Genomic DNA, 27,605 nt, shown 5'->3' with positions numbered 1-27,605 from the left:
AAGCAGGCTAGATATATGCTTGTTCTGCTTAATAGATGATTCCTGTTCCCCTACCCTCTTCCTCACAAGAGTGTAACTTGTCTTAAAGAGTTGTTAAGTCCTCCCTTTGCCTCCTTAGTACAATCTTGGAATCGTGCCATATACACAATTCTGTACTTATTTAACTCCCGGGTGGCTGCCAAGGAATGTGCGTGTGTGTGCCTGGGGCTGGAGGAGGCTGCTGTGGTGTCGGTGGTGAAAACCCAGAGTTAAAGAATTAAGAGTACACCATATACTGATTGGGGCTCCTGACACTGTGAACTGGGAATGGTGGATCCCACATTCCTCCTGCTTCCCTAGGTTACCCAGGCACTGGTTTATTAACTCCATCAATAAGCATTTATCAAGCACTTTTCCTAGTTCCTTTCTTTATTCAAAAAATATTCAGATGCCTGCCATGTGCACAGAAGCGTACTAAGTGTTGTGGATACAAGCGAACAAGATAGGCCACGACCCTATCAGCTCAAAACACGAATGCTCCAGTGAGGGGAAGGTGGCGATAAGTGGCCTTCTTGTGGGAAGGAATATGCAGTAAACACAAACAATTTTATTTAGGGGTGGGTGCTGTGAAGAAAATAACACACGGGTCAGGGGCACGGAGCACTTGGAGGCAGAAGTGTGGGTTTAGGCAGGATGGTCACCCATGTCAGTTCCTGAAAGTTTATTCTGCTCTTCTGTTACCTGGGCTACTCCCAGTCACAACCCAAGCCCTCCAGCAGTAGGCCTCGGCTTGAGGGGACTGCAAGGCTGCCTGAACTGGGACAGGAGAGGAAAGCAGGGGGGCTAAGGGAGCCTTCCTCATGGCCACCCATGCCCCAGCTGGGGTTGGCATTTCAGAGTTTGCAGAATCTTTGTGTGGCTTGATAGGTTGGTCCCTCGTCCTCTAATGAGTCACCTGCCTTTCACTCAACACACAGAAAACAAGGCAAATGCTGTAAATCCCATCCCTCCTCCTCGCCTCCTGTGCAGCTCGGGGGGCACGCAAGAGGAAGTGTTAAAAAGATTTCATTCAATGACTGAATTCCATGCTGAGCAAAAGCCTAGGATGCAAGTTGAAATGTGGCTTCAAAAGCCACCATCAACGAAGAATTACAAGAAAAGGGCAGTCAAGTGGTAAAAGATTCCACTCACTCAACATCTATCACTTATACAACAGCTGGGCCACATCCAATTTAGAGTGGCGGAAGAAAGTAAAATCAATCAGAAATCCAATCTAGCACTGTCATATACTTTCTAATAGTGTAGCCTATTAAATTTGCCAATGGTTAACGTAGTCATGAAAATCCATTACAAATACCGGTAAAAAGCCCTACCAAATATCAATAAATGAATGTACTCTGAAGGCAGTCTCCATAGAAATTTTACTTAATAATAATAATAATAACACAAAACTCTATTTGTGATGCCAATGACATCTGTCCAAAAAGGTGTCATGAAATCAGCTCTTTTACAAATCATCTCAACTTTGAACTAGATGTTAGCAGGTTGTGCAATCCCGAGATGGTCTCCACAGTATGACCACTATTCCTGAAATTAAGCCAGGAATAATTCAGATAACCAAATTCACTGATAATCCTTAATTATTGTATTAGTTATTAGTACTAAACCTATTTTAAGTCAAATTATTAAATAGAACTGGTAAAAAAAAGTAGTAGGAATGTCTATTTTGAAAATAATCTTCATATCCTAAGCTCCCTCTGCATGGTGGACACATATGATTTCTACTCTCTGGCATCCACTCCCCCTTCTCCAGGTCAAATAATGTCCTGCTTCTCTTCTGGGGCAGTGGCTGTATTTGCCATTCCTCAGCTGTACGGCTTGGTGACAGGGACTGACCCCCAGCCCAGGCTGAGGGCCCCGAGTGCCGTAGACGATGCTACCCCCTAACCACATGATTAGAGCTAGGAACATGTGAGGAGATACGGGGGTGGTGTGGGGGCGGGGGTTGGCTTTGGAGAGGGCAGAAACCTGTTTCTTCTGCAGAAATTAGAAAAAAACCACTTTCTACCTGGGGACAGACGAGCGTGACTGTGGGAGGTCTGCAGGTGGCACAGCTGTTTTCAGCCAAGAGAAGAATGCTGAGATTTTGGGAAATGGTCATGTGGAGTGGGAAGATGGAGGCAACCTGGTCCTGGGCAGTATCATTTTGAGACGCTGGGTCAAGCAGAACCTTGAAAGTGCTAGACTTGTTGTTTACATAAGCCCCAATATGACCCTGGTGGCATGAACCAAACAGCATGGAGTTTCTTTAACTTGTAATGTAAAGGTCCCTGAATGACACTCAGTATCCCCTGGCAGTGGTGGGGTGAGGGGGGACTTTGAAGGGGAGCCTGAGGAACATAAAAAGCCTTTCACTGTGACCGCTACAGGTCTGCCTTGAGCACCATCATTTGGAGAAATGCTCCCTCATAGCACTAGGTACCTGCAAGAAATATTCCCATCCTTAGTTCATCTGACTCTGCCCTCCAGCATTGTGGGCAGGAGTCAGAGAGTAACTTGGAGCTGAATCAGGGAAGGCCTTGGAAACAAGCAGAAAAATGACAGTGGTAGTTGCTATAAATAGTTAAATTCTGTCCACAGCCAAACTGAATAAATGCATTTCTTTGTCCTTTGCCTAGTCTTTGAAAGTGAAGGCAGAAATCGCAAATTAGGTATTTTAAAACCACTGCAGAGAAGTATGTCAAACAGGAGTTTAAAACCACTCATGAGGAGATATTAAACATCTACACTTAGAGTACTTAGAATACAGTTCCTTTACACTTAGCTAGTCTTTACTGAATGAACCCCAGCTGCAGAGCTGAACACACTTTCATTGTTATACACATGATCTCAGGCCTCCCCTGCTGTCAGGGCCGTAGGAACAGGGAGGAAGTGTGTGCATGCCCTCACGGCAGGGAGCTACATGTGCTCCACGCACATGCTGCCTTCATGGCTTCCTACTACTACGGTCTGAAGATTAGTGAGTGCCACCCCTTCTCCAAAACACGTAGGGACAACAGGTTGAATTAGGAGAGAGACATAAGTGGCCTGACTAGAGCGATTAATATCTCTATTGACTTTTCACTCAAACTTAATAGGAAAAAAAAAACACCAACAAGGGACTTGTTAACATGCAAGCTTTGACATTTTCATATTGTAGAAACAAGCCCTTCCTCTGATGTCAGACAGCTAGGAAAAATTACACCAACCTACCTGATGCCCCTACTGCTTACAGTTCAGGCTTCTGCCCTATCGCAGCAGGCAGGGCCCAGGTGGCACCAGCAGGTACTACTCTGCAGTGCTGTGGGGCTTACCTGGAATGAGAGGATATCTCACTGAGATCGCCCATGCTGCCTTCCGCAGCACTGCCGGCGGAGATGGCGGACGCGTAGCCATGCACAGAATATAACTTGGCTGGCTCGTCGTCAGGCCCAGAGACGTCGGCAGCATCAGCCCACTGCTCGGCCCGGCTGTGGATCAGGGACCTGCTGCCTGCCAGGTGCACAGGGCCGAGGATGGTGGCAGGCATGCACGGGGCCGTGTCGATGCCACTGTCGGTGGAGGCCCCTTTGATGTAGGTCAGCCCCAGTAATTCGGGGTCCATCAGGTCGCCAGACCCAAAGTGCTTGTCGTCACTGTTGCTGGAGGTGTTGCTGGAGAGCGTGTTGCTGCTGGAGTGACTGGAGCAACTTTTATCCCCAATCTTGAGAAGAAAGAGGAACAGAGGGTTTTCAAGTGAATCTTGAACTCAGGTGCTTCTCACCCTGACTCAGGGAGCTACAAGCCATGGGATCGCACCCAAGCCCTTTCTACTCACTCTTCAATGTGGGTAATGACAGGATTTTCCTTTTTCAAAAACAACCTGGTTTTGTGCAGAAGTCTCTAATTCATACTTCTTCCCATAATTTATCTAAGTTAAATGGGTATCTTTAAGTCTTTAATTATTTGTGCATTAAGCACAAAACTATGGCCACAGTGTCACTAGCAAAGAAAATAATAAACAAAGGTGATATAAACTGGGAAGAAACATGGGAAATTAATACAAGGAAGAGAAGGGCCACTTATTAAGAAAATGCTTCATGACAAATTATAGTGCCAGCCTCGAGTTCAGGGCAGAAGACTTAGGTTCCAGTCACAAAGGTAGGACTTTCTGGTTAATCACTTAACCCTCTCTGTGCTTGTAATACCGAGCTTACATGATTCCTGTGTGAAGCAAATGAGATAATATATGCAGAAGCACTCGGCTGCTGCAAAGTACACGGTAAACGCGAAGTATCTCTCTGAGACAGCCCCAGTTAAAGTGCGTCCCAAGCCTTTAAGAAATGGGAGTCTATTGAGAGTAAATAGGTCTGAAAAAGAGTCAATGCTTTTGGCTGGGGTGGGGAGTCTCTGGAAGACAAAAAGCAAATAGAATAGAAGAAATGTCCCTGTCTCAACAATGTACTCATACAGACACGGCCTCTCTTCACAGTCTGGGAAAAGCAACAAGATCTGAAGCATCAGCAAAGGGCTTTGGAATCATAAGAACGAGCCAGGCCCCAGTAGATTTTAAAGTGGTTTGGCCTTATCTTTTTTTATTCCAGCCTATCAGATCCTTAAGCAAATCACCTTGACCTTTTCATCATACACTGATATTCTCAAAACTACGCCCACACCATGTATCCCTTTGCTGAAACCAATATGAGAATATTGTAAAGGTGGATTTAAATAGATACGGTGAGGCTGACTCAAGACAAGGTCGCGGTCACAGCTGAGGGAAGAAATGTCACATGTGTTTGCTAAGGGACAACTGCAAAGCTGGCTGATGACACATTAAGAAAGAAGAAAGACATAACTTAATTCAGGACCTTATAAATTATCTTCACCTGAACATTTTCAAAAATAAGCCACTTTAAAATGTTGGCTTTATTTGTAATAACCAACAATTCCTGTTTCTGCATTTCAATGGAAGTTTTGTTTCACCGGGCTACAGTCTCCCTCGAGGCTCACCTCCCAGGGTTTCTTCAAGGGGTACACATGGCAACACATGCAAAGGACTGAGAACTACCACGTGGGCGCTGCTCTACCCTGACATGTGTAATGGGCAGCTGCGGCTGTGATGATTAAATCATCTATGACTGTACAGTAAATGGCTACCTATGGGCAGAGTTCCTCTGACCACACACACCGATTAGCGGTTTCTGCTTCTGTTTTGTGCCACTAAATGGATAAGTGGTTAACAGGTTACAAATGGGAACATGATTTAGTAACTACTGCACTGGATATTGAGGATCAAAAGGCTGAGGATATAATTTTGGCTTTGCCACTAATTTGCTGTGCAACCTTTCTTTGAGGTCCTTTATAAATCAGGAAGATAGTTTCCTTTTTTAACCTCACCTCTAAGAGCCCTGTGAGGTAATGTGCTCTTGAGCATCCCCAGGAATCAGGCTGTACCACTGTGTGCTGAGACAGATCAGTCCTGGCTAGGCCAGTGAAGGGCTGATGAACAAAGGACTTACGTGAGAAAGCTTATTGGGGGAATCTTTGCAACTTCCATCTTTCTGCAGAGCTCTTTCTTTATAGGAACCCAGGACTTTGGAAGGTGGGCCATGCCATTTGGTTTCTGTCACATAAAAAGAGAGGAGTTGAATTTCCAATTTCCAGTATTACCAAAAGAGTAAAGAAAACCAGGAGTCAGACAAATGGTTTGGTAAACAGGAACAGGCTTGTGGTTCTGGGACTTTCTGGTCTTACCAATGGATATGCCACAAAAGTATACAGAACCACCACCATAAAGTGTTCACTTTCTGCAGGTGCCACAACCACAACCAACCATGACCACACCCCCTCCTGCATCTGGAGACCCAGCTGATCACCTCAACTTGGTGCACATAGGTTGAATGAGTGAATGAATAAAATGAAGTGATGGGAGAGGAGGGGGCAGAGAGGGGGAAAGGGGGAGCAAGGGAGGTCAATTTCCAGGAGTTCCTTATTACCCGGGTGCCTGCTTGCTTCCATGGTGTCTTCCCTCTCCCTGGCTCCGTCACATTCCAAAGGGCCTGAGCCCTGGTGTTCGAGCAGTAGAGGGGACTGGCACCTGAAAAGAACACAGAGCTGAGCCTGTCCTTTCTCAACCGTGCCACCTGCCAGCATGCACACGGGAGTGCTGGCTTCCAAATAGGCTATGTGAGGGAAAGCCCTATCCAGGAGCTGGTTTTCTGGCAAATGAAAATGCAAATTGTCAGCTCAGCCCCGCCAGAGAAGCTAAAAGCATCTGAAATTGTGGGGTCTGGTTTAACCAGAGGGTCAGAAAAAGCAGCCGGATGATAGCCATTTACAGATAAAGAAGGGCTGCTGACACCAGGAGGTTGAAGGACTGTCCAGGATCAAACAATGTACCTGCAAGCTAAGGAGGAGGTCGCATTTTTACGTTACGCTTAGAATACATGGCACTGACATCTCTTTATATTAAATTTTTCTTAAGAAAAAAAAAAAAGGGCCGGGCACGGTGGCTCCTGCCTGTAATCCCAGCACTTTGGGAGGCCAAGGCGAGCAGATCACTAGGTCAGGAGTTGGAGACCAGCCTGGCCAACATGGTGAAACCTCGTCTCTACTAAAAATACAAAAATTAGCCAGGCGTGGTGGCGAGCGCCTGTAATCCCAGCTACCCAGGAGGCTGAGGCAGGAGAACTGCTTGAACCCGGGAGGCAGAGGTTGCAGTGAGCCAAGATCATGCCATTGCACTCCAGCCTGGGCGACAGACCGAGACTCCATCTCAAAAGAAAAACAAAAACAAAAAAAAAAAAAAAAAAAGGAAAAAAAAGATTAACTCTAGACTACATCCAAGTAGACTGTGTTTTATGAAAACCCCAAATACGAAAGAAATAAGTAGAAGAAAACTTATTGACATTACAAAGTGATCCTTATTTACAGAATTCTGGTTGAAGACCTTGGTTTACAGAAAAAGCCAGAAAAGGTTTTACTGTTTATACAAAAAAGAAAACCAAAAAAGCCAACATCAAAAAATCCTCTCTTCTCTTAAAATGCAATGTAATTTAGAAAGTTGCTTGACATACAATTTTTAAGAACTCTGTCTATCATCTAAGGGAAGGAAAACATATAACTCAGACTACATATGGAGAGAAATTTCCCAGTGCACCTGCGGGAGCAGTGATATAAGCTGCTCCTCAGAGTGGAGTCCTTCCCACTGACCGGCCATTCTCTCCTCTCAATCAGTGTGACCAGCTCCTAACTCCAACCCAAAGCAGCACCAAGTCACAGTGGCCCCAGCAGACCACTCCTCAGGAGCGCACCCTGGTGCCATGCTCCCTCTTCTCTTCCCAGAGGTGGTGGGATTGGTCAACTCAGTGTCTTTGTTCACAGAAGTCCTCAGGCTCTGCCTGAGCTGCTGGCTACTGCGGACTGGACTGCGTGGATACTACAAAGGGCAGCTCTCAGCTAGGTGTGCTGGGGCAACCTCCCAGTGCTTCTCAGACAGGAAGCAAAAAAGCCAAACGCTAAACCCACTTCTCTGATTTTGAGCGGCGTTTCCTCATCAGCAATTTAAGTCAGGAGGCAACTAAGCCCTCACATCCTTAATTTTCATGTTCTGAAAACCCTTCCTCATCAAAAAGGAAAAAACAGGCTGAGAACATAGACAAGTGAGCACTACCTACATAGAAATAATGAGCTTTCCAACCTGGACGAGTCACTTGTTAAAAGCATGTCTGGCATTATTATATTCCCCACATGGCCCCAGGTACAGAAGGCACACAGTAAATGCTTTTCAATGAGTCACAGAAAACAGGTTCCTCCCAGTGGATAACTAAGATAAAAATGAACGGTACCCGTCATAGCCCACTTGTGGTCTCCAGGGTCCGCTCCCGCCGGGTCCAGGGTCGCTGGAGGATGACTGGTTGCTGGGTGAGCTTCTGAAAGGTTGAGTAGAGTCATTAACAGGGCACTGAACTATCTGCCAAGCCCCTTGACCTGGCCTGTTTTGTTTCACAAATAAATATACTTTGAGAATGACAAAGAAAAGGAAGAAAAACATATTGCCATGTGAAACAGAATAAATCATGGAAAAATAAACTAAGAATCGGTGATGCCCAGGGATATCAGTGGTTTATGATTGGCAATTTGTCCTAGGAAAGAGGTATGACAGGACAGGCCCTCACTGTCTAAAGATTTAAAGCACAGATAATGATTCCCTCCCAGAGAAATACAGAAGAACAGCAATACAATTTCCGAGAATACAGAATTACGAAAACATTACTAATTCTTATTATGTGAAATTTAAAACAAGTCACGTTTTAGTTCTATACTTAAAACTTATGCAAAAAGAAAAACCTAAATTTGGCAAAACCATTTATTTTCACACATCTCTTGAATGTAATCCTATTTATCTTTTTTCAGACATGCAAAAATGAAAAATACTCATGAAAACTCACTTGATGAAGATGTGCTTGCCAAGTTTCCCTTTTGCTACTAGAATACTTCTGGTTTTCTCCTATAATTTACTTAAATTAGAATTACTTAAGTAAATTTTAATTTAATACAATTTACTTAAGTTATGATTATTTAAATTTACTTAAATAAGGGAGGTTCTGCAGACCCCCTTCCTTCTACATGTTGCCCCTTTTACCAGGGCTATCTATGTACATTTCTTTGAATATGGGAAAGTTATAAACTTAGCCGACTTTTGAGTTGGGAGACCCAGAGCCAAGATGATTGAATGTTAAATTAACACCTCTCCTGCATTCACTCTGGAAAGAATAAAAATTGGAGAAGGGCGAGGATGACCACAGGTTTTATCAATTAATTCTGGTTAATATTTATATAAGCTTATCAATTAATTCTGGTTAATATTTATATAAGCTGACTAAGTGCCAGGCCCAGTTCCAAGCATTTTACATACATTGACCCACTCAGTCCTCAAAATTTCCTGATGTGGTTTGTCAGATGAAGAAACTGGAGGTTCAGAGAGGATGAGTACCAGGCCCATGGTTACAGTACATCAAGTAAGTTAAGAGCTGTGATTCCAGCCTGGCTCCCAGTCCGTGGTCTATCAGACCAGAGCCTGACAAGTCATAATTGAGAAAACTCATGGCATTACCGTGCCTACATGTTACATAAAAGTTAGAATAAAAGGAGTACGAATTAACAACAATAAGAAATTTATTATTTTGTTTTGTTAAAATGATCTATGCAAATTAGGCATCTGAAAACCCTCACCAGCTTCCAATGGTACTGGATTTAACTTTTAAACAAGTGTACGCATTCTTCTTTGAAAAAATAATTTTAAACTCAACTCACTTTGCTTAAAAGGAGAAAAGCAAAGAGGAAGTCTTAATGAGCTTGGAACCTCTTCAAGTATTACTCACATTATGATGCTATTTAAGCACTGATTGTTCAGTTTTATTTATGCTCAAACCTGTTCACACTTTTCTAGAGGCTCCAGCAGAATAGTTTCTGGGGTGCCTTTCCCATCTTGGGGAAGAGAGCCAGTGGACATGGAGGAAGGAAACTGGATGAAGAGGAAAAGCTGTGACCCTGGTGGGCAGAACCTGCATTTTACCAGCACCATCTTGGGGCCAGGAGAGTGCCCGACCCCAGGCACCACTGTGTCTGGGGCCTGCCTTGCTACCCTGCTTGCCAACTTGTTGTGAACAAGCTAACTCAGAAGTGATTAAGCAAAACCCTCCCTACAATGTCAAGTTCTCACCCCAGTGATTTACAAGGGCCGCCCTTGAGGAAACGGAACCAGCATTACCTCGTGCCATCGGGCAGCTTCCGGTCGAAGGAGGTGCTTCGAGGAATGGCAGCCTGGGCCTGCTGGAGCAGCTGTTGGCACGGCAGCCGGTCGGGCGTGCCGGGGATGGGGGAAGCTCTAGAGAGGGGCTGCAGGGCAGGAGTGGGCACCCGGTGCCACGTGGTGTTCCTCCTGAAGGGGGTTTTATACTCGCAGGGGGTGCCCTCGCTGTCGAGTTTATATTCCACCATAGGGATCCGGCAGAGCTCTGAACACCCTCTGTTGGGCCAAGAAGAAATGGTGAGAAGGGAAGCTCTCAGCTGAGCTGTCAGCATGGCTTACTCACAGCTGGGCCCATGAACACACATCACATGGTGTGTGCCTCTCCCGGCTCCGAGTCAATGATGCAGAGCGATCCACCCTTAGGAGCATCTCACCTATAATAAAACCACATTCCCACACTATTCAATTCCTCTTCTGCCAGCAATGACTGCGTCTAGAAATGAGAAAGGCGGTTTGTGGCTTTTTTCCTGGCTGCCGTGCAGCCACACACATCATCTATGCTGGTACCTGCTAATACAGCCGTATGGTTATTAAAATGTTCCAACTACCAGTGCGTAAGAAGCAGCTGTTCCAAGACCCCCAATACACAGCTAAAAAAAATTAACACCTGGCACAGCAGAGGCCTCCAGGACTTGTAGGTTAAATATTTTAAATATATTTCTGGAGATAACAAGTACTATCTCCGGTAATTAGAAGTCTAAAGTCCAGAGACATTAAACACCTTGTTCAGTTACTCAGCAGGACCAAGACTGGGCCTCTGGTCCTCACATCCACTCCCAGGGACCGTAGAAATAAGACCCTCTAAGCAAATGTTCGTCATTTTTAGGGATGATGGAAATGTCCATTATCTTGTTTGTGGTGACTATTTCACACATGGGCCAAAACTCATCAAAATGTATGCTTTGTATACATACAGTTCATTATGCATCAACACCTCAATAAACTTGTAGAAAAAAATCATACTAAATAGAAAGAGAAAAGCTTCCTTTTGTCTGATACTTTATTCTTCAAGAAAGTCTTTGGTTAAATGCAGCATAACCAGTCTTAGTGACCAAAAGAACTAGGCCATGTCTGTGTTCAGCATATGGGAGTTGGTGGATTCTAAGGTTTCTCTCTCTTTCTCTGTCTGTAGTTCCTCCTTATTACAAACTTTGTATGAGATTTATCTTCCTGAAAACTTCAATGTCTCCTTAATGCCTTTCAGGCACACCATGTGCCTAGCACTGGCTTGCCCCAGTCCCTCCATAGTCACATTGCCCACAGAGCAGACGCCAGAGGTGGCTCACAGAGCCACCCAGAGTCCTCTGAGCACCTGAAATGGACTTGTGTTTGGAGGAACACAGTGATTTCATTTTCATTAATTTGACTTTAAAAACTGATACTCTGATTCATTTTTTAAGTGTTTAGAATAACTTGGGTATGTGAATCTATGTTTTCAACTTTACATTTTACGAAATATAAACAGCAAGTACTCAGGATAAAATTTAGCATCTGATTTGAGATATGCTGTCAGTGTGAAATGTACTCCAAATTTCAAAGACATAATACAAAAAATAATGTAAACTATCTCATTAATAATCATTTAACATTTTTTAGATGTTGAGATGATAGTATTTTGGAGATATAAGGTTAAAATATATTACTAAAAATAATTTCACCTGTTTCTTTTTACTTCCTTTAATATGGCTACTGGAAAATCCAGATAAAATCTTTCTATTGGACAGCCCCCTGTAGAGGAACCTGGCCTGCCACAGCTCTCTGCATGTTGTCTATCTACCCCCAGCTGGCTGATCTGCTCCAGCCCCGCCTCCTGGCAATCGTATCTCCCAGTCTGACCCACATCTCAACTTAAATCTTGCCTTCTCCATAAGATTTGCTGACTGTGCTGCACAGTGCAAAGGATGGCAAGCCATGGTACAATTTAAAAAAGGTGTGTGCTCTGCACAGATGCCCCGACAGATACAGGCCCCTGCGCAGAGAATGGCTGAACTTCAGTGGTCCCTCACCACTGCAGGAAGGCACCTTTCTGACACAAGCCATGCAAGTGCACGCAGTAGCCCCATTCTTGGCTATGGGGGCCTTATCTATCTACAACCAGGATGGATCAGTATGATCCAATATTCATGGTTTTGGTTCTGGCTAGTTGATGGATATTGCTGTTAGGCATGTGATATATAAATTCTGTCTTTCCAGCTAATTAGCAAACTTCTAGGACAGAACTGATCGAACCTTTAACTAATATGCATATGTGGAATCAAGAGCATTGAACGTGGGTGATAAATAAGCTTTAATAGATTAAAAATACTTCATTTATATAAGCTGAACAGATATTTTAAACTATAGTTATATTAATATAATCAGGAATCAGAGTTACAAATCACTTTTCTATTGAGTCTAAGAGAAGTGAAAAGCACAATTAGTAAAAGCTGTCACAATTCAGGGAAAACCTGAGTGTCCATCATGTGAAAGTCAGGTGTGGCTTTTAGTTACCATAGTTGCTCTCTTAAACTGGCATCACAGCTCCCTAAAAGGTCACAGGCTAGACAGCTTTCCCATGTGCTCAAGCGATTAGTCAGGTACTTAAGACTCTTTAGCCTAAAATATATGATTTAAGTCGGCTATGCCTAAGGTTCCCACCAACTGCACAGTGCAAGGCGTACTCTTAACTTGACCAAAGTCAGCCTGCGAAGCTAATTGGTGCAGTTCGGCAAGGACACGGGAAGACTAGATAAGTCTCAACTCTAGAATTCAATTTACCATGTTGGCAAAGCAGTCAGCATCCCAAGCCAGTGCCTCTCCCTAGACATTCCAGAGTCAACATAAAACAACAACAACAACACTTCCTAATATTTGTCCTTTGAGAAATCTATTAGAACAAGGGATCACTCTGTTAAAAAGCAGAACTCCACTGTCAGCATGGTATAGTAAAAGTTTCAGCCTTTTCAGAAAATCATCACAACAGAACAAGGAGAACAAGAAACAGAAACAACCTCAACTGCCAACTGAATTTGGAGATCCCTGAAACTCTAATACACAGTATGTAAGTTGGAGGTGAATGGAAGAAAGGTTATGGCTTAGCAGAGCAGAGGAAGGTGTGCTGAGGGAAAAATCAGTAGGAAGGAAGACCACTGTCTTTGCAGAATGCCAAAATGGTGCAGGGACGGTAAGCACCAAGCACTGCAAAAGGCCAAGTGACAAGGGAGATTTAGGCATAAAAGTTACTTAGAAAGGAGGAACAGTAGTTCGGCCCTGGGCCCTGAGGTCCACACAGCGCCTGGCCTAGTCAGGCAGTAACCTATCCCCTACCACTGCGGGACAACAGCAGTGGTTTTTAGAGAACAGAAAAGATGCAGAGTCAAGGGCGTGAGGTGCAGAGGAGAACAGGGATGAAAAAGACAAGCCTAAGGCAGAGATGAGACCCAGGGTCACTTCTCCTTCCTCTAAACTTGGCCTCAGAATGCTCACCACCCCACAGAGATCAAAGAAGATGGTTGTCTAGAGAAAAGACAAGCAGATGTAAACCATCCAATCACTCTGCAGTGAAGCTCATGGAACAACTAGATCGCTGAAGAAGAGGTGGAACTTAGGAGAGTTAAAATTAAACATTAAAAAATCCAGTAAGACAGTTGTAAGGTAAACTGAGAAATTCTCTCAAACAGTTATGAGAGATAAAAACTTCAGAAAACTGGTCGGGCGCGGTGGCTCACGCCTGTAATCCCAGCGCTTTGGGGGGCCGAGGTGGGCGGATCACGAGGTCAGGAGATTGAGACCATCCTGGCTAACACGGTGAAACCCCGTCTCTACTAAAAATACAAAAAATTGGCCGGGCACAGTGGTGGGCGTCTGTGGTCCCAGCTACTCGGGAGGCTGAGGCAGGAGAATGGCATGAACCCAGGAGGTGGAGCTTGCAGTGAGCTGAGATAGTGCCACTGCAGTCCGGCCTAGGCAAAATAGCGAGACTCCGTCTCAAAAAAAAAAAAAAATTAAGGAAACTGAAGTTCAATCTAAAAAGTCTGGCAACTACCAGACAGAGCTATCACAAAAGAGAAGAGGGGAAAAAAAGGGGGGAGAAAATTATTAAGAAATAGTATATGAACATTTCTAGAACTAAGATATGTAAAACTGGATTAAAAGGTCCAGAGAGTACCGAGCCCAATGAATAAAAAATGGTCCACATGAAAACACATCATTGAGGAATTCAGACTCCTGGGTTAAGGAAGTAAGCCTATGGTTCTGGGGACAGGGTGGGTGGGAGCCTAAGTGTCTAAGGACCTGGGCGTGGAATAGTTCCATTCTTCTCAACAACAATACTAGAAGGTACAAAATATAACAAAGGAAATCCTTGTAAAATTCTGGGTGAAAGTGATTTCTAACTTGTCAAATCCATAGTACTTGGAGCTTGGGACAGAGAAAGAGAAAAAAATAAAAAACAACATCCTAACTTTTGGCTTGGGAAACCAAATTCATGGTAGCGTTAATAGAGAAGAGTGGACTGAATACACCCTCCTGAAGAAATCTTAACACCTGCTTATAGAACATGAGGTAGTGATTTCTCTGTGCATCAGTAAAGGTTAGTTCTTATCCTTTATTTTAACTCTGTTTCCCTTCCTGAAAGTAAAATTCACCTCTCTTATTTAGTTTAAGTTACTCTGGATTTACTGAGTTTAACAGTTACATTATTGGTCAAACTGAGTAAATGCAAATTACATTGGGTTGCATCATTTTCTTATAAAATGCCAAGGCTCTATAAGTTTTGTTCATGGATTTATATTGCTTCCAAGTGTTTTCTGTTTATTAAGATACCACATCCCTAGGGCTACTGATTCATCCCCATAGCCAAAGACCTAATCAGAAATCAAAGGTCAGATATGACAGTAGACAATAAAACATGAAGAAAACCTACTTTTGTCTTCCACTCAAATCGATGCTCTAAGCGTCACTGGATGTTCAGGTGAACACCAGGCTTTGGTGTCTCACAGGTTCCAGCTGCCTGAGTAGTGCACATCAGGAACTGTAACTGACTACCATTGAAGTTACAGATCCTGGAGTTATATGTTGAATGAAAGGAACGTGAACCTTGAATCTTGTGAACCCAAAGGCATCTTTGCATTTCCAGTGCTTGTTTGGCCTTCAAGTTTGTTTGGTATGGTTTTTAAGAGGAAAAAAGAAAGAGAAGACAGATGGCTGAGTAGTGTGGCCTACTTAATTCATGCCCATAGACTGTAGTCTTTATAAGACACTATAATTTAGCTTGAGGCTTGGAAAGAAACATGTAATATAAATGCATAATCATGACTCATATTTTGAGAGAATGCTGGCAAAAATCTGTGCAATCCATTAAGTTGAAGAGAGAATCTGGGTGGAATTATTTTATCTCCAACCTTGTGCAGAAAGTCATACAGGAAAGGTCTTTTAAAATACTAAGAACTGGCATTCTTTTGCCCTAATAAAAATGAGCTATTCTCAAAAGAATGGTTTTATTTTAAAATCAAACTAATTTTGTTATTATGTGACACTTTTACAGCAACTACTCTTGTGAACTAGATTTTGCTTTGTTTACTTCTATGACTAAGGTGCCAAATTAGTACTACTGATATAAGCGATCATCAAACCTAGTCAAACTCAGTTCCGTTCCATATATATGAGAAATTCCTTAAAGGATGCATACAGAAAATTCAACCAATGTTTAGGGAAATGGGAAAAGGCATAAAAGAAGAATGACAAATGAGCCTGGAGAAGTCCTCATGCTGCAGTGCCCATCAGAAATGGATCTGCGTCCCCCTTGGCACGCATCCTCTCCCCCACTTGGGGGGTTTTAGCAGAGGACACCAGGCAAGACACCCCAGCTCATGTGGAGTGTCAAACTGGGGGCTGCTGTGGATGGGGCACATGGCAAATATTTCGATGAGTTAAATAAAGGCTAACTGAAACCCGAACAGACCAAATGCCCAAAAACCTAGCACAAAAAGACATTTCTAAAAAAACAAGCTGCTCAACCCGTGTGTAACTGCAACATTTTTAAAGAAAAGACTTTTGCTTTCCTGCTACAGTAGAAAAATTCAGACCTCATTGATACACATGCTTGGCTTCCTCTCGATATACCAAATCAAGTCAATGGATGGAAACTGCATTTCTAGCTTCTGGCACATTCTTTACAGTTTGCTTGCCAATAGGAGATACTAAAAAACCTCAAGATAGGGCTGTGGGATCACTTTTATGTAGGCATATTGATTTCCTCTTTGCTCCATAACAAATGTACACATCATCAACTTATGCTCCTAATTACCATGCTACATAGGGATCAATACAAAGTCAGCTCCAGGTTAAAAATAAGTGCAATTTTTCACATTTCTTGTCTAGCCAATAACTTTTCTGAGTCTATTCTCTCTTCTCTCTCAAAAACATACACTGGAAGGCAAAACATTCTGTAGACCAAGAAGGTCATTGAAAATGTGTTAGTTAAAAATGTGGCATTATCAAACTGTAAGAATAACAAGTAATTCCATTAGATGGCATCCTCAGAGGATCTTTTATTTTACTGCTGTATTCTAAAAACAGTATTACTTGTCCTTTTGCACTCACCATCGTGGACTTCCTGGGATGGCTTAATCCTGTAAAAGGGACACTCATTAACTTATTCATATTCATACTCATGGGCTTTCTCCCCTGCTTCCTGATGCCTAAAGCTAAGTTTCCTACCAGAAGACTTCTTGGTTACAGCTGCCACCACTTCCCTGAACATGATCAGCAAAGAGGGGGTGTCCAATCTTGCTCACAGTTAACAGACGCCATGGTCACTGCCAAGTACTGTAGTGTATGCACTCCACAACTTCAGAGGCACCCAGGAAGGCCCCCACAGTTAACAGACACCACGGTCACTGCCAAGTACTGTAGTGTATGCACTCCACAACTTCAGAGGCACCCAGCAAGGCCCCCAAGATGGCATCCACCCACCCAGGCCCATTCCTTTCCAACAACACCTTGAGTTTCTCGGAAGAACCTTCCATTTACCATCAATAATTTGGACACTGGAAGGTGGAATCCCTGCTGGCCAGGCTATGGACTCGGTTCTAAATCATGTCTTCAAACTCTGCAGGCTGACCGTCAAGACCATCACTGTTTGAGTCTAGTCAAGCCATATGTTTTTTTCCATTTGTTCCCAACAGGAACCCTAGACACCAAACTATCTCCATTAAAGAGAGAGTTTGGGCTCTAGGCTTAAAACCCAGACATGACTATGTGTAGCTTAGAAATGTGACAACCTCTTAGACCCTCCTCTTGAAAACAGGATAGTAACAGCAGAGGGTGCATCAAGATTAAGTTACATAAAATATGTAAACTTCCTCAAGTGACAGCTTCAAAAGAAAGAAGTTCATTACAAATAGACATTATTACTTCTGTTTCCACAAAAGGGGGGAAACCAACATTAAACTGCAAAAGGCACATAAAATTTTATGAAAGTTCTAGATAACAGATGTTTATAGAGTTCTGGAATTTTAAAGTTTAACTTTCAAATTGAAAAAATCTTTAAAGCTGTAAAATTCCCTTCATCTACATTCATCTGTAGAACAATATATCATTATCCCATTATTTTATTCTTTTCATCTTACATAAAAGTAGGACGCATGACTTTGTATTATGCTACTATGAAACTAAGAAAGGGGAAGAGTCCTAAGGGAATGATGAGTAGCAAAACAAAACCAAAAAACCTAGAGAACTGAGAAGGTTCAAAGGGAAGAATACATATTCTTATCAAAAAAAGAGAGGGCAGTTGACCAGTTAGTTGGACCAGGTACCACAGACTGTGCAGTCACAGCTTCATCTAATCCCATGACTGGAACTTGCATTTACTGGACTCTGAAATTCCCTATTGGTTTTACCTTACTTGGCTGCATCACAGAGAACCTTTAAGTGAACCCAATAATCTAAGGAAAAGCCTTACAAAGTACTGCAATGCTATTCTTTAATTCCAATCCACCACCTTAGCATGTGTAGCACTTTATAGTGCTCCACATACATCATCTGACTTTCACAAAAATTTGTGAGGTACAAAGAAAATCTCCATTTTTTCAGAAGAAGGGCTAGAGAGGTTGGAAAGATGATACAGCTAATCAGAGATAGGGTTCACAATGGAACTCAGGTCCTCTGACTCAAAGTTCAGGGCTCTTCCTAAAACACATGGCTTTTTTTTTTTTTGAAAACCATCCAAGAACAGTTACTGCAGCCTACACTATGTCATATTTTTCAGTAGGTGCTAAAAGAATCTTTGGAAACAAAAGCCGATCCTCTAAAACAAATTAAATGTTTTTTTAATATTATGCATTTTGTAAAAGAATCATTTTATAGCCCTAGGGATTAAAGTAATCACTGATATTTTAATCATTTTAATGTCTGTTATGCTAATAGCCTGCTAATAGCTAAAATACTCCAAATTATCCAACAAGGTGACAGGGGTAATTGATGCTCATTCGCTTGAATCACAAACTCTTTCTGGTACATAAAAAAATCAAAGGCTTCCAACAGGGAGATAACCACATAGTATAACTTACTGTAAAGGTTAGGGCAGTGACCTAAATGAAATAGTAACTTGCTTTTCAACAAATTCCTTAATTTACAGATAGAAACAGAGATACCCAGAATAGGTAGAAAAAAAGACATCTGAACCATAATCCCATTTGACCAAGCCCTCTTATAAAGGTCAGCAATTGAAAAGGTATCGTATGAAATAGGAAGTGAGGCTATGTGGCACTTACTAATTCATCAGCTTCCTTCCATCCTTTTCCTCCCTTACTAGAAGCAGACACAGGGGCAGATGGTATCTTTGTATCCCCAGTACCCGGCAGAGCACTGGACAGAAGCTCAGCACGTTCTTGTCAAAATCAACTGCTTTGTTTCTTAGAAAGCTTGAGAGCAGGAGTAACACTGCACTGTAATACTTCAAAATTATACAGAGAAGATTCTCAATAGCTAGCTATCTGATGCCTGATTTTTGACGAATGTATTTCTATGGGGGGAGAATATCCAATGGCTGTCCACTATGGAGGCCACGGTGTAACCTGTCAAGCATGAGACGGTTATCAGTCTAACACAATGCTCATGCTTTACCGCCATCCTCTGCATTCCTCTTATTGTGATGGTAATATCCCAACATTCAAAATGAAAAAACACGTGGGCACTGAAGTGTAGATTATTACTTGGAAAGGGTGACAGCATTTTCTACACTACCCTGAGACATTTATTATTAAGTAGTAAGTTGTTGCTATAGTTTGAGAAAAATCACTTTTAAATAGCCAGAATATGAATAAGTACTACTGCATTTTAGAAAGCCAGAAAGACTAAAAGGAGTCCTTGAAAGTCAGATTACATCTGTCCTATCCGTTTTAACAGCCCCAGTGCTCAGCACAGTTCCTGGCACAAGCTAGTTAAGAGTGAGTGGCTGAATGAATGAATGAATGAGTGAATGCAAGGCAATCTACCTTAAATTCTATAATCCTATGTTCTTACTTTAGGGAGTGAGAGAACAATCTGAATGTTATATTGGAGGAACTGGCCAGAGGACTCAGAATAGTGATTGTACTTTAGGGTTACCTTTGTTCTGTATTGTTTTCACATTTCACATCAAAATTCAATACTGGAGCGTCCATAAGACAACACTAGACATAACTAATTTTTATTATCCATACAAATAAGTTGGAACTCGAATATAAAAAGCTCACTTGAGACACACGCACGCATATGTTCACTGCAGCACTATAACAACAAAAACGTGGGATCAACCTAGATGTTCAACAGTGGTCTGGATAAAGAAAATGCGGTTGGCCGGGCGCCGTGGCTCATGCCTGTAATCCCAGCACTTTGGGAGGCTGAGGTGGGCGGATCACGAGGTCAGGAGATTGAGACCATCCTGGCTAACACGGTGAAACCCCGTCTCTACTAAAAATACAAAACATTAGCCGGGTGTGGTGGCGGGTGCCTGTAGGCCCAGCTACTCGGAAGGCTGAGGCAGGAGAATGGCATGAACCCGTGAGGCGGAGCTTGCAGCGAGCCGGAGCTTGCAGTGAGCCGAGATCGCGCCACTGCACTCCAGCCTGGGCAACAGAGCGAGACTCTGTCTCAAAAAAAAAAAAAAAAGAGAAAATTCCATATACACCATGGAATACTATACAGCCATAAAAAGAACGAAACCATGTCTTTTGCAGCAACACAGGTGGAGCTGGAGGCCATTATCCTAAGCAAATTAACACGGCAACAGAAAACCAAATGCTGTCATGTTCTTGCTTACAAGCGGGAGCTAAACACTGAGTACACATGGACACGAAGAAAGGAACAATAGACACCAGGGCTTATTGAGGGTGAAGGGTGACAGAAGGGTGAGGATGGAAAAACTGCCTGCTGGGTAGAATGCTGATTGCCTGGGTGACAAAATTATCTGTACACCAAAACCCCACGACACGTAATTTACCCACGTAACACACCTGCACATGTACCCCTTGAACCTAAAAGCTGGGAAGAAAAAAAAGTCTGCTTTGTAATGAATAATAAATGGGATAAAGCATGGAAAAAATTTTAAAAAAAGAAAGCTCACTTGAGTCCAGATTTCAGCCCACCATTTATTTTATATATGTATGTGTGTAGATATACATCTAAAAATAAAAACTGTTAAACTGACAAAATTGAGTTTTCCTTCTATTTCCATATTCTCCTCTCTGCATACTTCAGGGAGTTGAATGATCAGGCAACAGACAGCAAAACAGGAGATGAGAACATAAAGTTTTAATTTTTATAGAATGATGAGAGAATAATAATTTAGACTCATGATAACATGAGAAAATTTCCACTGTTTTGCATTATATAGAAAAATGCCTTGGATAGTATGTCAACAAAGTATGAAAAAAATCACAAAAAAACAGATGTACTGCAGCAAGGAATTTCATTTCCATTTTTATTGGACATATTTACTAAATTCACTCCCATTATATAACAACTCATGCATAATTCTGATGAGTTGTTACTTCCTTTATATCCGCCTTTTAGGTTGATATGCTTTCCTTCAAATGACACTGATAGAATGTCAGTCACCTTTGAAGGCCAGAGGCCAGGGCCATACCGGTGGCTGTAAATTATCCCTTGCAAAAACAAGACAGATCTTAATTAAGCATTTCTGGCCCCAGCAACTCTTCATCTTTGCCACAGAGACTGTCTGCTTGAGAAACACCCTGGTTCCCCTTTCAAACCTCATTTCCATTTGAAGAGTACTATTCCCAAACTGCTTCTTGCCACTCATTCCCAATGTATATGAATTCACTCCAGGATCCAATCCCAGCACGAGATCAGTTAATAAGTGTCCCTCAAGGGGGATTCTCCCTGCTCAGTGTTCCCTGCAACTCCACAAGGAAAACTAAAAATGGCTCTGACTTCCCTTCACGCTGAGGGACAAGCTAGACTGTCACCTCCCTTAGGCTGGCAAATGGGACTTCAAAACACAGGTGGCTTTAGATTGAACATAAATACTTTCATGGGAATTCAAAACACAGGTGGCTTTGGATTCAACATATTAATAAATACTTTTCCTACTAAAGACTGCATTTATTCCAGCAGCTTCTGAGTCAAAACCAAACACCTTTTGACCTGAGGACAAGAAAAACTGTCTATTAAATGACAGGCCACTCATGCTGCCCACAGGAGGAGCTGGGCTCCCATGTCAAATGATTTTCTCAGTGATGTCCTGGTAGGAAAAAACGGGAGTTGATAAATGGCAAAAATGAACTGAAGCATTTTTCACAACATTTATGAGACTAAAATATCTCATAATTCCTTAATGTGGCCATTTTTGTAGTCTTCATAGTGTTTATGTTAAAAACTACTGTAAAAATGTATATGTATATATACACACATACACACAGAAACACACACATGCATATACATGTCCATTTAAATAATATTTCTCCTCCCTCACAAGCACGAAGAGTCCATCTGAGAAAGTTGGAGGTCATTTTCCGTGCTGCAAGTCAAATGTATAGCTTTAGCTTGAGGCACATCCTGGTATGTGTTGCTATATGGTTAACAGTACTAAAGGATGTTTGATTTAAAGGGTTTGTATTTTAAATTTTAAAAGGAGTGAAGTGCTACCCATTTCCCCTTAGCCCCTCCTCTACAGTTTCTTAACAAATCTAATAATGCAGAAGGCTAAACATGCTGAGCGCGAGGGTGAAACTGAAAATGACATTTCATACTTACACTTGCGGTCCAAAGCAAAGGGCTGGTACTGCAAGGGTGGTATCTGGTTATGAGACGTTGTCTCACAACACCAAATACTTTTATCAGGGCACCCAGACAGTTGCAGGCAGAAAACAAATCAAAACTAACAAAAATATGGATTTAAAAATTTACAAATTCAGATTCCTAGAAAATTGGAAAACTGAACTGAAAGAGTTTTAAATGATACAGGCTAGGCTTAAAGCCTTCATGACCTGCAGAAATGTGGGTGATGGGTGTGCCAATTTTGGAACGTTGCTACTAGGCAAATAGCTAATTCTAATCCTTCTGGCTAAGGTTAAAAGACAGTTATTACAGATTAATTGGGAAAAAAACCCCTGTATGTTTAGGGAATGACATTAATGAGACTCCTAGGAGGCAAGGGCAAAATCTTTAAATAAATATCTTGCCTAGTTCCATTAAGAGAATTTGCATTTAAAACAAAGAATTAATTATGTGTAGACCAAGGCAGATAACTGATTCCTTAGAGGAAAAACATGTCCTTGGATAAAAAGATAACAGCTGCTGGAACTTTTAAATTGTAGTTTTTGTTTGTTTTAGCTGAAAAACAATTCAATATTTCGTAGAAAATTCTATCCTCCTAAATTATGTTTCTAAATACCAAATATCATGACAACTTTACCATTTTTATTAAACAGATCTCTTGAAAGCTTTAAAAATTTCTTACTAACAGTAAACCAAAACTAAAAATAGGCAAGAAATGTTATTTTTTAACCCAAAGGAAGCGCAAGGTAACATTTTTGTCCAATTCTATAGTAATCGGCTGCTAGGACAGATAAAAGACTTGATACAAAGGCAGATAAAAGACTGATTCTTATCTTAATAATTAAAAACCTGTATTTCTACTAAGGAAGACAGAAATCTTACTGTATGAAAAAATGTCTAACAAATGCTGGAAAATTTACTATAAAAGAATTTTACATATACAGTACTTTAGCTTTTAAGGCCTAAAGGATTTGCCTTTTGTTATTTCCAAGACTCATTTTTAATAAATTAATTTTTTATTTTCTTTGGACTCATAGCAGTACATGTGATTCATGGGACTCTGGAAAAGCAGATAGATTCAACTAGGCAGAATCAGGCAAGGCAATAAGAAACATCTTAACACGGGACTGATACTCTACAGAGAAAACTTAGTTTCTTAAATCCTTATTTTATAAACACACTGGGCAAATACAGGAAACAAGGCCACAGAAAGTGAGGCTGGAGGCAAATGGTAAGATAACTAATAGAGAAAGATTTTTGCAAGATTTTGCACATTAACCATAGAGGAAGACAGTGTAAGTGGCTTTTGTTCCTAAAAGGAGATCATGGTTTAGCTGATCTATCCAATATGGCAGCCACTAGCAACACGTGGCCAATTAAATGTAAATTGATTAAAAGGAAAAATTCGTTTCCTAAGTTGCACTACAGTTCATGTACGTAATAGCCACATGTGGTTTGTGGCTACTGCTCTGAACGGTACAGACACAGATCACTGTAGAAAGTGCTAATGGAGAGTGCTGGCTTAAAGGATGAAGAAAGGAAACAGAGAAAGGAGAGAGTATGACCTAGGTTAGTAAGTCCAGAAAGTAGACCCAACAATCCTACTATCTTTGGATAATCAGAATTTATTTTTTCATATGAAAGAAATTAAAATGAATATGCTAAAGTTTTATTTATTATTATTATTTGAGATGCAGTCTCACTCTGCCACCCATGCTGGTGTACAGAAGCACGATCTCAGCTCAGTGCGGCCTCGACCTCCCAGGCTCAAGGGATCCTCCTACCTTCCCCTTCTGAGTAGCTGGGACTATAGGTGCACAGTACTGCACCTGGCTAATTTTTGTATGTTTTGAAGAGATGGGGTTTTGCCATGTTGTCCAGGCTGGTCTCAAACTCCTGGGCTCAAGCGATCTGCCCACCTCGACCTCCCAAAGTGCTGGGATTACAGGTGTGAGCCATAGCGCCCAGCCTAAAGTTTTATTTTTTTAAATTAAATGTGTGGGGTAATTACGCTAGAAGGTTCTAAGTGCTTTACATACATTACTTTATTTCATCTTCATTGAAATCATAGGAGGTAGGCAATATAATAATCCCATCTTACAGAGAGTAAGTGAGACTTAGAGAGAGTGTGTGAGTTGCCCCAGGCCACACAGCAAATTCCTGGATTCCAAGCATACTTTGTCTCTCAAAAGCCAGAGCTCTTAAGGCTGCCTGTACGAACTCCATTTGGGAATGAAGATAGAGGGAAGGTGCTCTAGATACTACCACCAGTCATGCATTAACACAAGTAGTGGGCCACAGCCTCAATAAACGGCTCCTTCTTAATTAGCATTCTTTCTCCTTTTGGCCTAATATTTTATGTTGGGCATGATTATTTTCTATTAGTAATGTAATAGTATTGCTTTCTAACCCCGTTCTTATCCCAGCCCTCCACCTATCTGCCTCTGAACCTTCCAAGTCTAGCCGTTCCTTTTCATCTATTTCTCCTGACAGTTTATGATAACGCCCTGAACCAGTTCAACATCTCTCAAGCTTCAATTGAGAATGGAGTATTTACCACACAGAGTACCTGTGCTGTTCCAACAATCTTTCATACCTACAACTATTGGTCTGTTAAATATTTTTTAAATAATCAATGGCTTCATGTTATGGGAAGAAATTTCTAACTGAATAGTTAAGTATTTAATGTGCTCAAGGCTGAGCTGTGATACAGAATTATTTCCTCTTAAATATAAGAGGTCCAGGGGAACCAGGCAGGTGCTCTTCCCCTTAGTTCAGAATAGCTCAGCTTTAATGTAGTCAATGTTCCATTAAAATGCTTAGCAAATTATTTTTTATCATCTATTACATATTTTAAAGCTCCTTTTCAATTCCTCGAATGAGTGACATCCCAACAACATTGTACAAATGAGTGACATCCCAAAACACTGTACAAAGACACACTTGACTGCATTTTCTGAGGACCTTGCAGGAGCACTGAGGACAGCCACCTGCTACAGAGGCAAAGGAGGAGTGAGCATTACTTGGGCCTCCCACACCTTACCTTCGGGGCGAGCCGTCATCATGGGGCTGGATGATGACCACCTTCACAGTCACAGAAGTACGGAGCAGGTCGATCATCTGCTCGTGGGTCAGAGTGGCCACGGCTACTTTGCAGATCTCCACGAGGCGGCTCCCTTGGCGAAGGCCAGCCTTCCAGGCAAAGCCAAAAGGTTCCACATCTGCGACAATTCCTTCAAAATTCACATGGAAGCCAAGCTGGCCCAGCCCGTTCCTCCTCAGGGTCATTTCCACAGTCTCGCAGCCTCTCGTCACTATCTAAGGGGGAAGGAGACTGTTAGAGATGCCCTTCCTGCCCAAGCTGCCATGGGGCTCTGCCAAAGGTGCACGTATGGGCCTCCATGCCAGCCCTCTCCCTTGGGCCCTCGCAGCCCAGCCTGTCTCTCTCTGCCTTTTCCTCAAACTGTCCAAGTGACAAGACAAGGACACATTTAAGTTCAGAGCTGATCACAATTAACATTTGCATCAAGTGCAAAGAAAATAACAGAAGCAAAGCAATGGTTTCATTCTTCATTCTAAGTCATATCTGTTCTTGATACAGGTGTCCTGCTTTCTTAGATGTCACTGACCCAGAGCTTGAGAGCTTCAGATGGGCTCAGATAATTCCCGTTTTTCCTTTATTAGGTAAATTGACTTGACTTTTAAGCATATAAATCCCATCGTTCTAGATGGATTTTTGCAATGGAAAACCTGTAAAGACTTTGTGGACCATTACAAGTTTCAACCAGCAAGCACTAAAAACCATGAGACAATTTATTCATCCCAAGCAAAGAAAAACACCCCAAAGCACTTGAAAGCTAACGCTTAAGAGCCCACTCTGAGGTTCAGGAAGGGCAGTGGCAGAAAGTCAGAGCTTTAGGAAAACTCTAAATGTTCTCTACGCACCAGCCCTGGGGACATACTGTGGAGTGTTCTGTCCCCTAGGGTCCTTCTCTTGAGGACAGACAACTGCCTATGCTTGCCTGAGTGGTGAGGACCATTCAGATCCATGGTGGGGGCAGGCCAGCCAGACTCCTTGGCCATCTGTTCACAAGGCAAGTGTGTAGGATGGTGCTCTGGCAGGCAGCAGACAGACCCTCTGTGCTTATGGGCTGCCTCTCCTCCACTAGGCCTGTCTCCTGGGGGCTGAGGGCAGCCCCAGGCAATGGAAGCCTCAGTGTATGTACCTTACTCAAGAGTGAGAGAGAGTCAACAGCAGTTCCACAAAAAGGAACATGAAAGAAGAATGGTGGATTGCATCCCACTTGGTACATTAAAGCACCACTAATGCAGCCCTCAAAAGCACTCACCGAGCATAGTTTACATCCAGTGAAAGAAAAACATGGGCTCATTAAGTATCATCCGATGACTATGACCTCACCTATCTGTGGGAATTTCAAGTTGGGAGGTATCATACTCCTATCCCCAAAAGCCCAGAGGCAATGTATGAAGTTTCAGTTTAATGAACGCTCCATTTCTATGAAACATGCTCTGACTACATAGATACCTATTTAATAAGACCTATGACAGTAAGTACAGCTGTGGGACTGGGGCTGGTTCATGTATCACCACTGTGTCTGATGTTTCCATGGTTACCACAAGTGCACACAATGCCAATCAGCTTTTCCCAGACAGGCATGACAGTTCACGACTCAGCAAAATGCGGAAAGGGGACTGCTGGTTTTAGTTACTGATGACGTTTTAGAATATTGACGTTTCTAAAGTCATGAACTGAAGTAACTAAAACTTGAAGAAGTAGTTCTGTAATATGCACAACACAAATCAATTTTGGTCACTTCTTTTTCAACTTTGTTCTAAGCAATCCTATCAAAAGACGACACATAAGATGTACCCAGCCTTCTTTCAAATATCAATGCGATTATCAGGTGAAGTTTATCATCCATGTATCAGGCTGAAGAGTTATTGGCTGAGCCTTTCCAGAGTCCTCCAGCTCTGGCTCTTCTGCTCATTTCCTCCAATCACCTGCCACCTCCCCTACTTTGTCTTTTTGCTATTTCTTTATCCCCTCTGTTTATTGCTTCCTAACATCCCCAAAGTCTGAAGTAAGGTGTTCTCCATGTATTTGGACTTCTTCCATGGACCCAATTATCACACGAAAATTGTAGTCTCCAAGCCAGGACTGGCTATGTAATTTGTGGGGCCACATGCAAAATCAAAATGCGAGGCTCCTTATGAAAAAATTAGTAAGAATTTCAAGATGGCAATGGCAGAGCATTCAACCAAGCACGAACTCTTCTGAGAGCGGGTCCCTGTGCAACTGCATGGGTTGCACATCCATGAAGTGAGCCCTGCCTGGCCCTCTAGGAACAAACTCTCATTCTGCTCCTATACTGTTACCTGCAAGACAGACCCTTTAGTTCCACTTTCCACCACCTGAGAATGGATACTGAGTTAACCATCTGCCAAACGGGCAGGCATTCCCAACATCTCCACTAAGACTGCATTCTTCTCTTTCTTCCCATTTCTGTTACTA

General features: G+C 42.3%; 1 protein-coding gene across 6 annotated transcripts in view; it reads right to left on the bottom strand.

The window, feature by feature from the left end:
- The window catches only part of SIPA1L2 (signal induced proliferation associated 1 like 2), a 234,414-nt gene that overhangs the window by 40,981 nt on the left and 165,828 nt on the right, over positions 1–27,605 (bottom strand). For 4 of the 6 annotated variants that reach the window (XM_063790534.1, XM_016941012.4, XM_016941031.4 and 1 more), the window contains 6 exons: positions 25,116–25,390; positions 9,770–10,027; positions 7,845–7,928; positions 5,994–6,094; positions 5,517–5,620; positions 3,333–3,721 (listed from right to left, as the gene is read on the bottom strand). In XM_063790534.1, the coding sequence (XP_063646604.1) occupies positions 3,333–3,721; positions 5,517–5,620; positions 5,994–6,094; positions 7,845–7,928; positions 9,770–10,027; positions 25,116–25,390 (1,211 nt within the window). The remainder of the gene's footprint in view (positions 1–3,332; positions 3,722–5,516; positions 5,621–5,993; positions 6,095–7,844; positions 7,929–9,769; positions 10,028–25,115; positions 25,391–27,605) is intronic. The other 2 variants (XM_016941027.4, XM_054660264.2) reach the window with 1 other exon arrangement.

Source organism: Pan troglodytes, chromosome 1, assembly GCF_028858775.2.
Source record: "Pan troglodytes isolate AG18354 chromosome 1, NHGRI_mPanTro3-v2.0_pri, whole genome shotgun sequence".
Taxonomy (NCBI): domain Eukaryota; kingdom Metazoa; phylum Chordata; class Mammalia; order Primates; family Hominidae; genus Pan; species Pan troglodytes.
Note: the sequence above shows the minus strand (reverse complement) of the source record. Positions and strands in the feature narration are given on the sequence as shown.